Genomic DNA, 13,783 nt, shown 5'->3' with positions numbered 1-13,783 from the left:
GAAACACGTGCAACATGCACATGTTTCCCCGTTGCATGGCCTTGACTACAAAATCACAACTCGAAACTGCTACCAGGGTGTTTTATAGCAAACCCTCGAACCCAGGATCTTTAGCCACAGCATCTCTCTCAAGTCCGAAGCAGTTGCCAAACAGGGTGCCCGCACCGAGGGCTAAAGTTTGTCCTCGAAATACTCTCGCAATCTCTCCAAATCAGACGCAAAAGCCATTCCGTATGAGAGCATCTAATGATTCCGCCTAATTGGCTGGGCAAGTTGCAAGTGAGCGTACTAGGTATGATAAAGTCAATCTTAGTCTCTGCCCTGCCGCGGTGACTTTAAGGAAGTCAACCATGTATCCTTCGATTGCCCTCAACTCACCTTTCAGCCACATCCGCATATCCGTGGCAACCTACTCGTTCCTACTTCGGCTGGTATGCAACGTTCCCTCAATTTCCTTGCCAATAATGTCTCCTAATTGACGTTCGTTAGCTGCGTGGATGTCCATCGACGCCAGAGATAATCTTGAATGTTCCAGTGGCCCATTCTTCCTTAACGTTCTTGAAAACTAGATTCAATTGCGGAAGATTCGGCAACCGTGGGGACGTCCGCTTTTTGGTTTGCCCGCGCCTAGGCAACGCTGCCTCGGATGTCCTGGATCATATAATTTGCAGTCGTAATTAATTGATTGATCATATGAAACCATGAGGGGGTGAAAACCATCTACCAATTTATTATCAGCTTTACATTCAAAATGTTGTCCTAAATCACAAGAAACTCAGACCTGCGAAACGACATCCCCACAACATATCCTCTCCAGGCTTGCTGCCCTGTACTATTACTTGTTCTGACGCCATGATCACATCCAAACACTTAGATTGGAAAGGAGATCTTAAACTGCAATTTGCTTGGTTTGGCTTGGTTTGGAGAGAATGTGTGGGGTAATGTGGTTGTCGTGTGTTTACTTCGATAAGCAACTGCTAGCAACATTTAGCTGCGCTCTAAATCGTTGCCGGGGTTGAGGCAAGGGGAGCTCTTTGGTGCGATTTTGCGATATCACGTGATTATATTCAACAACAATCAACGACCCGGACTACCTCTCAAAATTCTCCAAACACCGGAGCTTCCTGAGAACAACCGCAACCCCTTTTTTAAAGCCTTTGTATTTGTTAGTTTTGGGCGCTGAAATTAGAGATTGTTCTCCCTGCCAACCCTTCAGCGATGGCTTCTTTTCCAAACATCTACTCTCACCGCAGGGTTGCCGATGCGGCTACAAAACCTTGCGAGATATGCTATAAACCAAGTACCAGCGTTCTTGTTACTCCAGAGAATAAGGTCAGGCGGTCGCTTTCAATATTCCGAGTCCGCCTCTCTGACCTGCTCTAGGACTTCTTCTTCGTGTGTCCTGGTCATCTTAAGGATAGGGGATTCTGTAGCCCAATAATTGACGAAGCTGCGGTCGCGGCCCGGAAAAAGAAGGAGATGGAGGCTGAAGTTGAAAGAGTGAAGAAGGAATTTGAGGAAAAGCAAAAGAAGAAGAAGGAGAAGGAGAAGGAGAGGGAGAAAAAGGAAAAAGAGAAGAGTAAGGACAAGGACAAGAAAGATGATGACAAGGAGGACAACATCGATGAAGAAAAGGTCCGTTTTCCTTGTTAACAAGACTAATATCTACCAACTTACACATTCCAGAAGAGCTCTGAGGAACCTCCGCCAGTTGAGGAAGAGCCCAGAGTATTCGCTTTGGCGCGGACTTTCTTCCAACAACGGATCGACAAGAAGAGAAATGCAGAAATTGCAAGACGAAATCGCGAGCGTTTGCAGAATCCAAACCTGTTTCCCCAAGTCCCCAAAGGCTTCCCATGAGATTCCATCACTTCCTCAACTATCGGAAGTCTGACAAAGGTCACGTGACATACCATGGCTGGAGGGAAAATATCACGAGGTAGTAGACCTCGGCCATTTGATACCCAGTGGAACTCCTCCGGTCCTGAGACAATCGAAATCGACTATTGTTCAACCCGGCCCTGTGAGACACAGTCAGCGTGGGGTATATGCTAGCTTCCTTGGACTTCCACCGGCGACACTACGCGCTTCGATACATATGCAGTACTGATATCCGAGATATGCGGGCCGTCGGACCATATCACAATTCTAGTGAGCACGAAAACATACGTTGTACGTACTCCGTAGTAGTACGGAGCGTATATTGACAATTCTGGTGGTGCTGACCGCATACACCCTTGATGATCGACCCGCTACTCGCCCGGCGCCTTGCGTCTCGATTTAGACATGAATGTTGGCATTAGCTTAGCGTCCGATATGCATCTTCATATCCTGGTCGTCGGCCACGGTCCAAATCGCACGGCATCTATCAAGGCTGAAGGCGGTATGGACAGTCCCGGATGCCCACTCTCGAAGACGGCCACGCGCAGCAAGGGCGGGTACCCTATCTCTAAGAAGCATCATAGTCATTACGGTACATTTGACCGTAAGCTAGCGTTTACATTCAATAAGTTATCATTACGCTCTGGTCACATTCACTCCCAGCCTTATGGCGTGCCTCGCCGTATGGCTCGCTTCGAAGCTCGTAAGGTTTAGTGCTTACTTTTCGATCTTCCCATGTCCGGGACTCAGCCACTTCAATTCGGAAATTCTCAGCCAGGCCCATTAGACCCCTCGCATCCCATGCGGCATTTTGAAGCCTCTTCAAGAATGGCCGACGGAGCCCATATTAATGTCAGAGAACCCCCTAATCGCCAATCGCCCCGCGATCAAGGCCCCGGCTGACATTGATCGGGTTTACAGGCGGGCGAAATTAATGAGACATGCACAATCGGCAATGGCTTCGTGTCACACAGATTACGATATACGCTCTGGAAACCGCCCGTAGGCAGTGTATGAATCAGCTTACTGTACATCCAATAGTAGTCAATAATGTGTCAAGTACCCCGCAGATATCACATTTTCATACATGTTAGATGCAGTCATGCCTCACTAGTCTTCAAGAAGCTGTTAATTTAGTCAAGTCTCATACGCCGAGCATATGACCTACTCCCGCCTCAAACTTCGTAAGGTACCCACAATGTACATCCAGCTTCTTCCTGCAGTTGGTTACTCGAGTAGTACTTTCAAGGTACAGCCCGAGGGGCGTCGTATATTATCGAGATATGCCGGCCAGTTTCCCATGTTTATCCGATAACCAAAGTCAACAAGTCTATTTCTTCTGTGCAGCAATTCCATCGTATCCTAAGGTAGAAGGTATAAATAATCTGTCCGTCCCGAACCGCCCAATAAACTACGTCCATCTTTCGTCCTTAGGCATGGCAATGATCTCTCGTAATTCTGTTTCTGACCTCCATCATGTTATAGACGGACTAGCCTCTAGGTTCCCACACACAACGTTGTATAATCCTTTACGAGCAAACAAATATTTTACGTACGTAACCCATTCCACTTCCAGCGTCTCATGTTTGTTTTACTAGGATAGGGAGAGAAAGAGGCAGGCGGTCAGCAAGATAACAAAACTTGATGACCAGTACGTGATGTATTGGTCTCACCGTGCGCGAGCGCCCTAACCTCGTACTATTTGAACTCGTAGGCCTAAATTAAGTCAGCGATTCTAGTAGGGAAACAGGATCTACGCCCTCATCTTGCTGCGTATCCTTATCTCGGTACGGATACAACAACATAAACCACTTTGCAAATTACGCACATCTGCCTTGGTTCAACCTTACTAGCGGATCTCTTAAACTTTCCTTCGAATTGGATGCCATATTTTTCATTGTTTTGGAGTCAGCATATCTATTAGCCTAAGGACAATGAGTAGAATCTGGTGTGTAACCCTATGGTGCTAAGGCAAACGCCACATAGGCGCTGGTATCCCTTCATACCTAGCTGCAGAGAACCTACATTCATCAGGGTATATGTTAGGGTATGTACATAAAATGCTTCGTAACGTGTACTACTCTGGAGGGAATAGGAGCGACTACGGAGGAGTACCCGCACACCCCTTAATGCAGCATCCAGACCAAATAAGTGTCACTACACGGGATATATATATTTTTTCTGCATCTCTTATCCCGCAAATCACATCCCAGGACTCGAAATCTTCGAGATGAGGAATGACGCTGAGCTCAGCCTTGTGCTTAGGTTGGATACACATCCACCATTCAAAACACTCCCTTCACCCCTACCGATCGTCCCGATTGCGACCTAGAGGTTCTCCTTACCTCTCATGCCCGGAGGAAGCCGAATGCCCAAGCCCTCGGCGGTAGCCTCGTCTAGGGCTCTGACATTGGCAGCTCCTAAGGCATCTTTTCCTGGTGCTCGGACATTACTACTGCTACCCCTCTTGGTGATTTCATCGATTCTTCCTTTTTGCAGGCTGAACGCGGGGCATACCCACACACCACAGCTGCACCTCATTCCTTGCCATGCGTAACGGCCTATTTGTGCTTCGCACTTGGGGTTCGGGCATTCGAGACGGCCGTTGAGAATGCCTTGTTCGAGAGCCGGCCGCATCCATGATAAGGGGTGGAGGAAATGGTGTGTGCATGCTGTATGCGTTGGCGGCGGGGGAAGATTTGGTCTGGTGGTGGGGTGTGATAACATTGAGGTTTGTGTCGGAGCAGTGGCATTAGGGAGATGGGTGATAAGATAAGGGGTAGTAGCTAGTGTTCGCCTGAGGGAGGACAGGTAAGTCAGCTTCTCGTTAATGTCCTATCTCCGTATGACGACAGGATCTGCTATGAGGCGATTCCATCTTCAGGGGGGGAAATCATGTGACCGGGGAGGAAAAGGGGTAAGCTTACCGACACTTCCTACACCGTAGCTCGAGCTCTTTTCCCCCTCCACCTTGGGCATCTTGCACCTCCTCGTCCTCAAATCTTACCCTATCAGGCGCCATGCCAGCCGCAAGCGCTAGGCTCACCTCTCTTTGATACAGCCATCGCTGGTAAGTTGGCTGACCGTCGATATCTCTTGGACAACCCATTTCCTTGTAAAGTTCTAGCTGCGCCATGAAACCGTCATTCGGTTCGGCAATTGGACGCGACTCGCGGATTAAAGAGAGTGCCGAGGCAACTGTGTGCTGCGGGTTTTGGCGGAGGAGGTAGGCTATGACCACTGTGACGGAGCGAGATTTTCCCATTGCACTGCGTGGGTTGAAACGTATCAGTTCATATGGGATGTAAACGAAAGTAAAGGATGAAGAAATAGTGATATTGAGGCGATAATAAAGGTGTAGTAGATTTATAATCTTTAGATAGCTCTGGGATAGATATAACATTGATTCATGACGAAGTGGCTGACCGCAGAAAAAGAGGATATAGATGAATCGACATATACGCAAGCTAGAGATTTATCAAATACTCCTTTTAAACACAAGCATCTCACTTGAGGCTGCACCATTCTTTCCTCTTCGTAAGCGCCTTAAAGACAATACTCTTTCAACCACTGCAAAATACAACTACATAAAGATACCATAACTCACCAATGAACCAGTACTCCCCCTCCACTCTTCAATGCACCCTCAATGAACTTCCCCGTCCTCTCAAAATCCGCTAGCAAATTCTCATCGTCCACATCATCGACCTCGATACTGAGGTGCTCGTACTTCTCCCAGTCCTCGAAATCCTTGAAGTCATACTTAAGCACAGACACGATGTGAGTGATGCCTGTATTTTCGAGAGCTGTTTTCCGGCGGAGAGTGAAAATCCTGGAGGCCGTTAGTCGTTGGTTGTGACATCACCGGGGGCCAGGGCTTAGAGGGGATGAAAATGGAATGAACTGAATGTCGAGATAGAGAAAAGCATATTAAAAAGAGCCACAGGAGATGGCGGTTAACACGTGCTTTGCTTGTATTCCAAGGGATGGCAGCAGTATCAGAACGGAAAGAAGATGCAATACGTACCCACCAACAAACAGGTCTTCATCCCCCGGGACGCGGGATAGCGCCATATTCAATGGCGGTGGTCTGTAGTCCAGTGTGGCTACGGGTCTGGTACTTTGTAGTTGTTTTTTTTGTGATACAGATGCAGATACAGATACAGCCTTGCCCGCCCGGCCTTCGAGCCTGGAGGCCCGCGGTGCCGAAAAAGGAAAAAAGCAGCACGAAATCACGAGGAAGACAGTCAGGTGATCCAGAGAACTAGGTGGCTCTGCTGTTTGAATGTTTGATATAGGGCTTACAAGGGTGTTAGCCCAATGCCGCGGCTCCAGATTTGCTCCAGAACTGAGAAGCCTCGGTTCGCCCAGCGGGGAAAGGAACAGGAATCTATTTCGTAATTATGCCTGAGGCAACTTTTAACGTAGCAGTCGTCAAAAAGCAATCCAATATCAAGACCTGTTCCTTGCAGCCCGAACCGGCAAATTATACTACGTATACTACTACATACATTGCATTATTCCGATCAAATAAACTTTCAATTTCGGACGGGGTCACCCTGCCAAGGTTGGATTCGCCCAAGGACGACAGAGTTGAAGTACGGATCCAGCGGTCTGGTAGCCGATCCTTCGATTCCTTCCCGGATCCTTCTGCCTTACGGTCATGCCCTACGGCCTTGCCCTACCCGCAGTGCACGCTCTCCAGTCCGTATCCAGCTGTTTCCTTGTTACTGTGCCGTTCCCGCATATTACCGACCCGGATGTGAAGGTTGGGACCGCCGTGGGATTGAGCCTTAACACTGACTCGTAGCGAGGAAGGACATAAGTCATGTTGAGCCTGGAATGCTGCCACTCAACTGTGTGTGGCTCCATGGTTGCCCCTGGACATCCCCGGATTCTCCTGATCTACGACCTAAAAAGGCATCCGGTCCGAGACTCGGTGAATTGGAAGGCTGGACCTGAGCGGTACTGGTTCCTGACTCCTGGGATAGGAGATGTCAAGGCGGTAAGAACTGCAACATAGTTCCACCTGGAAAAGCAATACCCCTTTCTTCAATAGCCCCCCTTTTCTGGGTCAGTAAATAACACCGACTCCAGGGCAAAGATGTTTGGTGCATTCTGTATAAGGGCCGAGATGGGCAATCTGTCAATTAACAGCGGTATGTTCACGTGGACGTAGTAAAAAGGTAAATCGATAGTTGGTCTCCACAAGGGCTACCGAGGTTGGTTCCCGACAAGGGGTGTCCAATAAATATTCCGAGTGGTTTGGAACTACGGAGTTCTTGCCCTGGATGACTTGCATAAAGAACGATACGAAGTTGAGTGGATTCGACTGTCAGAATCTACGCGTGGCAAAATCGAGGCCATAGATGACTCGCGTCGGATGGGCTGGGCTCGACCTATAGAGTGATTGACATGGCGGTTAGGCATGTCTTGCCCCCTCTACTCCGTCCACTCTCGGCCACCATTGCTTGGAATATTCGTGGCGCAAAAGGAAAAACTGTTCCAGACTGTTCATCTGATGTCCGGAAAAGAGTTCGAGCGGTAGGCATCCGAGGAGATCTATCAGCCACACTTGTTTCTCAGGGGGCCATGGCGTCGCCGAGTTGAAGAAACTATTCGCCCTTGTTCCACCTGCAACCACGAATCGGCAAGTATACAGACTGGCTTTTCAGCTAGAAGAGACTTTACTGTCGTCATCCTTGATTGATATTCCTGTTTTGTTGTGACTAATTCAGGGAAGCAATATACTGAAACCGGTATCGTTGGATGAGCCGCTGACCCCTTTTTCCTAATACGACGTTGGCCCCGCGAGGCAAATGCAGCCCAAGCTCACCCCAGGACCCAGGTAGCTGGATGGCTTTTAGTTCCTAAGAATGAAATGAGCTGTGGAGCGTTATTGAAAGTATGGCAATGCCGAAAGTTCAGCCTCATCATAACTTCCACGTTCCCACAGAGTTTTGAGGCTTGCTTATTCGCCAATTGACGCTCAGCAATTATTCATGACAGCTGGGTATCAGAAATAGTTTGCCACTAAGCTTTTACCTCCGGCAAGTGTTATAAGGTCCGGGCGTCTGCAGTGTCTCCGCTATTGCCTCTCATGTCTCAGATCATGTCCTCTCAAGACCGGTAGATGCAGCTGTTCAGGATCTTCTTGTTACACACGCGATATTGCTCCGAGAAAACAAATTCCTCTGACAGCAGAAAACTTTTAGCATTTGGAGCTACTCGATGTGGTTCGTTGTCCTCGAGCATGAGTCGATAAAGCCTGGACTTTCGCCCTGGGATCCCCCCCTTTCTGGCGCCTGGGCTCACCAGCACCAGCTAGGCTTTCGAAGGTTCGGTATGTTAGTCACTAGTTTATCGGAATAAGAGTAGTCGTCGGCTGGATCGACCTGGCCGAGCATCCAGCCCATCATGCTCTCAGCATTTGCAACCTTTATAGGGCCTGTTCTCTCCGAAGCTAGATTTGCGAGGTCAAATCGGCAATAATACCAAGAGGCTAATAACCACACACTGCCTAGGTATCCTACAAACAAAGATATGCGGGGTGGCGGTGTAAATGCATCGTGAGGTCTGGAGGGTTTGAAGCTCGCTTGGCGGTAATTGATCGATGCATCCGCCCAAGAAAGCCAGCCTAGATCTTCTTCAGTTGGATAGATATACGCCGTGCATTGACTCGCCTATTTGCACACCTTTGTTATCAGTTTCTGTTTTGGGATCCGTTGAGGGTGTGCCCGGTTATGATTTTCATGTAATAGTCACGTCCCCAACCCCCTCTGGACTCACATGGTCCGCGACGCAGTACATCGACAGATGCGGTCGAGTTAGAGTATTTTTGCCAGCCTTCTCAATCATTGCTATTATTAGAGGCGATTCCCACGTTTAGCCCTGTGGCGCTTGCGGTATAATTATCCATATTATTGGAAGCTGGGGGCGATGGCGATTCCCCTCAGCCGACCATTTTATCTATTACCTCACGAAAGGCCCGATATTGATCAAGGTAGGAGTTTCACAGCCAGCTCTCTCCTGGCAGTGACCCTCTGCATCGTACCGGAAGAGGCGCCTCGAGCCTCGGGCCGTTGGAATTTTGGAAGTCGTGCATGTCGGTGGGGATTCTTCAGGCTATGCCCCAGCTTTGAGACTCGCCTGTGATTTGCAAAAAGAAGTGCACCGCAGCGGTGTGCAAAACGCTATGAGTCGTGGAAGCTATAGAGCCTGATTACAGACTGATCAGCAATCATAGGGCAGAAGGTTGCGATAGGGGTGTGGCAGCGGCCTGCATCATTCCTACCCCACGTCTGCTGCCCGTGTAAGACAACACCGTGCATAACGGTAATGAGATCCTTGTAGGGCAGAAGAAGGCTGCGGTGCGCGGCGCATAGGATTCTAGGGTCATGAGGAGAGAATGATGATGCTAAAGAGAAAATATTTCCGGCTCACTGTCTCGATACATGGCCAGAAACGTCCAGATGCAGATCATGCCTAACAATACGATATGATCTGCTGGTGTAGCCAGTTGTGAGGCCTCGAGTCCTACGGGAATACGACTTCAAGGAGACTTTTTAGATTATAATGACGTGGGTGTTGCTGTTACTCCCGTAAGTGAAAGAAGGCTGAAGGCGGGTGACAATCTCTACTCGATTTCGGATGAAGATACCGCGTTTCGCTGTATGTCTGCGGCCAAGTGCTGCATCGTTGGGGCCGGCGGGCGACAAGGCAACAACCACTTGAGCCTTTTCACACAGTACGAAGTATGCACTCTGCGAGGAAGGGCTTCCGATGCAACAGTCTCTCGTGAATCATGACGAAGACCCGTCCCCTCCAATTTGAGCATCATTTCACAAGGGCTGTGGCACAATCAGAACGGGCGTTTCACCGTAGTTCCTTGCCTGTTGTGCAGCACCTGGGGAGATCAAACGGGTTGTGCTCGAAAGATCCCATTGAACTTCTAAAAATGAATTGCCGCCGCAAACCAGGAGCTGATGGCACGTTGCCTGCCTCGCGTATCGCTGAATATATTATCTTGGTTGCCTTATACTGTACAACTATAAATTTGGGGCCTCGCTATCCGCTTCCCCGTAGGGCTTGATGAAGTCGAAGGAATGTCGAGGCTTGACTAGTGTTAGCAAGAATTAGGACAGCGAAGGCCGTTGGAAACGAGATATAAATGTGCATCCGCGCTTGCCATATCTATTGGAGCGGTTTTACGAAGCAAGTGCTGAGCGGTTTTGGGCTGCGAGCAATGGCCCTATGGAAAAAGCTTGTCCGTTCTGAACTTCCAGGGGGGATGGAACATGTACTTCGTATGATCGGTGACATGCTCACCAGGGATGCCGTTGCAGCACTCGCCGCACTGTGCAGCAGGGTGTATCATTTAACACTTTCTCATCCATCACCGGTGCATGAAACGTTGGCGCTGTCTTCAGCGACAAAATTAACCAGCCTGTGACCTAAGCACCCCAAACTTGCCCGCCTAGATACGGCGCGGCACGATGATTCCGATGTCCCTGGCTCTCATGATTGACGCTGTCCGCTCGAAGATTTAAGCCTTGTTGATGACAAGAAGGGCCTCTCGTAACCTGCTGCCTATTTGAGCTTTCTCTGCTCTATAGGCTATCTCGTGGGCGACTTGTCTGCTTAGAGCTGCTGCCGGTACCACTGCTGCTGCCGGGAAAACTGGCAGGCTGTCAAGGCTGGCTGGCAAGGTGCTTACCAGTGATTTGGTACTTCATCAAGAGTGCTGGATATCTGCTCAGTAGAACAAGAGGTGTACGTGTAGCATATCTGCTATGTCAGTACTGACCGAGTACGTAGCCTGTTTCGAGTGCTTGAAGCATAGCCTCCTGAACCCACACCCCATCTCCGAAAAAGCCCTAGAAACACGGCTCAGGTAGCTTTATAGTAGGATTCCCCGCGATGTTTCGGCCGCGTTACTTCATGATTCTTATGCACCCCATTTTCAAAACATCGCTGAGATCCTTGGTCCCAGCTCCTAAAGCCCTAGAGCGGGTGGTGGCGCAGCAGCTATGCAGTCCAGCGAATCTACGAGCCGGCGAGACAACGCAAGTGCCTGGCATATGGCACGGGACGAACGGAGTAGTATCGACATAGGCAGAGCATAGTCTGTAGACTGTAGCTCCTACTACCGGCAGTCTCCGTTGTAGAAAAGATTGTAGTTATGCACAGTAGGTAGCACATGCATATACCGGTACCTACACACGCAACTCCGGTTCCTTCTTGATCATTTTCCTCTTGGGAGTCGCCCTCAAGCTTGGAGTAAGTTATCGTGCTCCCTGAAGTATGTACGTTATGTTTCCTTCGTACTGCGACCAATGATCGAGGAATATCGGAGCTGGGTGGGGGTGTTTCGACGCACGTCGTCTTTAATGATCCTTCTTATAAGGATCGATGCCCGGGTGAATGATCAATCAATACCATTTCTCTACCACGTACCTTTTTGCACATACAGTAGCACTGTCGATACCGACACCGACGGCCGCGGCGGAGAATGTGAGGATTGACCGCTGCCAGTGGCGGCCTGCGTTCCTGTTCAGCTGCCCTACTCCGTGTGAAGAGTGAAGTGCATTTATGAGAAAACCCACTTGCGCTGGTCACTAGGTGTGCTCGAGCCTCAGCCACGCGTAAAGACCCCGAGAGCGCCACTGACTACCTTGAAGTCTCCACAGGCTCACATCGAGCCACCTTGGGTTTTCATTATTAGGTGGATCGTTTAGTGCTTTGTAAGGCTTGCGGGTCAACGATTGAACTGTGACCAGAATGGCGGCCGGAGGGACGGAGTTGCACTCTTGTGGCTTTCGGTGTGCGACAAGCAGCAACCGGATGCAACATTGCCAGCACTCGCAAGCCGCACGAGATATGGCTTTGGGCTAAAATGCCTTCGCAGGTAGGGCTGAGATTTCGATTGAGCAGCTCCCTATCACAGACGCACGCTCGCGGAAGCCAGCACCGGGGTGGTTGGCCCCATATGCACCCAGGACAACAGGGCCCGCGCCGCGCAGCGCACCCATGGACTCGTTCTCCAGCCTTCCTGGGTTTGGCCCTTCCGTTCCCTGGTCGCTCAATTCACCCAGGTCCCAGGCCCCGAGGACCTGAGAACAGACAATGGACAAAGATTGCAGAGTGGCCGGTGGAGGGTCGATGCCATTGGCCGGGGACCAAGAGCCACGCAACACCCACTAAACTCGGCGACCAACTTCACAAGGCTGTCCGGAGGCACGAGGGACCGGTGCAAACTCCACGGGGTAAACGAAGGCGACGACAAAACACCAGAGCATTCGGGTTTGAAGGGGAACGGGGAGGGGAGGAGAGGACAGGACAGGATGGGCTGGAAGAGCGACAAGGCCCAGGACTTAACAAGTCACCGCAAATATGACGAACGACTTGCGGCGCAGGAGCGCCGTGTGCATACTACTGGATCCTCAGGACACGAGTGCTGAGTACCGAATAACTTGTTGGAAAACGTATTTCATCAGCTGCCGTGAGCCTCGCCTTGTAAGGCTCTGGCGCTCGACGCCGTGCCAAGGTCTAGCCTGGCTTCATGTGGAACACAGCATGGTGGTGAAGCACATCTCACGAGAAGCTGAATCATTCGCCCGTCTGATGGAGATCATCCGGACTGTGAAATAAGCAGCGGAAGGATATCCATGAGCAGTAATCGCCGTTTCCCGAGCCGCCCAGCTAGTCATATAGTAACTCGTAAGATTGTCAGAAAAGGATGCCGATGCTGTCGCCGGTCTCTCGTGTTGCAAAGAGGAATGAAGCAAAAGTAGCGGGAGCTTTCCCTCCAGTATCTGAATTCCATTGGCCGTGTGACGTGATGCCCCTCCGTCCGTCTCCATTCCAGGAGCCGGAGATTCCTGATATTCAGATAAGACATCTTTGATGCCCCTCTCAGCCGTGTCTCAATGTTCCACACCCTCGTGTTATCCGAACCCAAAACACAACTCGACGCCTCCCGTGCTCAATACATCCACCCCGCAGCATGGTGCCGCTCTGGTAGCCACTAGACTACCCTCTCCATCCAGGGCCAACAGACAACTCTCACTGACCGCCCTATTGGCTTCACGGGTACGACGTAGGACGGCGCGCTCGTCGGTGAGGGTCAAGTTCTCGTCGGTCTCCGTGGGCCAATACGGACGTATTGTGTAGTAGGTGGTGTCTACAAGTAACCTCCCTTGTATATTAGTATCCAGACTGCCCTCGCCCAGTGCTTCTTCTCCATAGCTCCACAGTCCACACCGATTCCATCGTGCTGTACTCGTACTGTACCAGGTGCCCCGCTGGCGTTTACGCGGGCTCGAACGGGAATTACGCACTTTCACCTCGCCCTGCCTGCCCTATCTTGTGCAGGTTTGCCATTCCCGACGTTGCCTTGTGCGGTGCCTTTGCCTTGCCGTGCCTTGCCCAGCCCAGAGATGCCAGACCGTAGCTGGGACTGGCCTTGACTCGAATCCGACCCAACGCCGACGCTGTGCCCTATGCCCTATGCCTCGAGATCCACCCCCGGTTCCTGTGTACCAGCTCGCCGTCGTACTCGTAGCTCGCGCACTAGGAGCAGCTGCCCAGTTTCGCCCCGTCAGCGGACGAGGGAGGAGTGGAGTCGGGACGTGCAGGTTGAGCTCCAGCGTCCAGGAGGCGACTAGTGATCCAATACCGTAATAATAATACACCGCACTCTGTAGAGTCCCAGTCTCGCCATCCCAGCACTGCGTCGTACGTCGGAGTCGTAGTAGTGTCGGTGTCGGTGTCAGGGTGAGGGTGAGGGTGAGGGTGGGTGCTAATGTCGAGTGGTAGCAGCGTAGGTATGGGGCGTATGCAGCGTACTCCGTACATGGACAGTGCCTAGAGAGTGCTAGAGAATGCCTCGTACCTAGTACCC

At 50.6% G+C, this 13,783-nt stretch overlaps 3 protein-coding genes across 3 annotated transcripts; 2 read left to right on the top strand and 1 right to left on the bottom strand.

Moving 5' to 3' along the window:
* Window positions 1-1,218: 1,218 nt before the first annotated feature.
* BP5553_05227 (Uncharacterized protein) lies at window positions 1,219-1,860 on the top strand (the record flags this gene model as incomplete). Its single annotated transcript, XM_032013850.1, has 3 exons — window positions 1,219-1,332; window positions 1,384-1,635; window positions 1,687-1,860. The coding sequence occupies 3 exons, from the start codon at window positions 1,219-1,221 to the stop codon at window positions 1,858-1,860; spliced, it is 540 nt and encodes a 179-aa protein (XP_031870450.1).
* Window positions 1,861-4,209: 2,349 nt separating this feature from the next.
* Window positions 4,210-5,955, bottom strand: BP5553_05226 (Dual specificity protein phosphatase 12; the record flags this gene model as incomplete). Its single annotated transcript, XM_032013849.1, has 4 exons — window positions 4,210-4,678; window positions 4,809-5,150; window positions 5,489-5,713; window positions 5,909-5,955. The coding sequence occupies 4 exons, from the start codon at window positions 5,953-5,955 to the stop codon at window positions 4,210-4,212; spliced, it is 1,083 nt and encodes a 360-aa protein (XP_031870449.1).
* Window positions 5,956-11,869: 5,914 nt separating this feature from the next.
* On the top strand, window positions 11,870-12,277 carry BP5553_05225 (uncharacterized protein; the record flags this gene model as incomplete). The annotated part of the gene is made up of 1 exon (XM_032013848.1): window positions 11,870-12,277. One exon carries the CDS (start codon window positions 11,870-11,872, stop codon window positions 12,275-12,277), a length of 408 nt encoding a protein of 135 aa, XP_031870448.1.
* Window positions 12,278-13,783: the final 1,506 nt, after the last annotated feature.

The sequence above is a fragment of the Venustampulla echinocandica genome (assembly GCF_003357145.1).
Source record: "Venustampulla echinocandica strain BP 5553 chromosome Unknown scaffold_2, whole genome shotgun sequence".
NCBI lineage: Eukaryota > Fungi > Ascomycota > Leotiomycetes > Helotiales > Pleuroascaceae > Venustampulla > Venustampulla echinocandica.
Note: the sequence above shows the minus strand (reverse complement) of the source record. Positions and strands in the feature narration are given on the sequence as shown.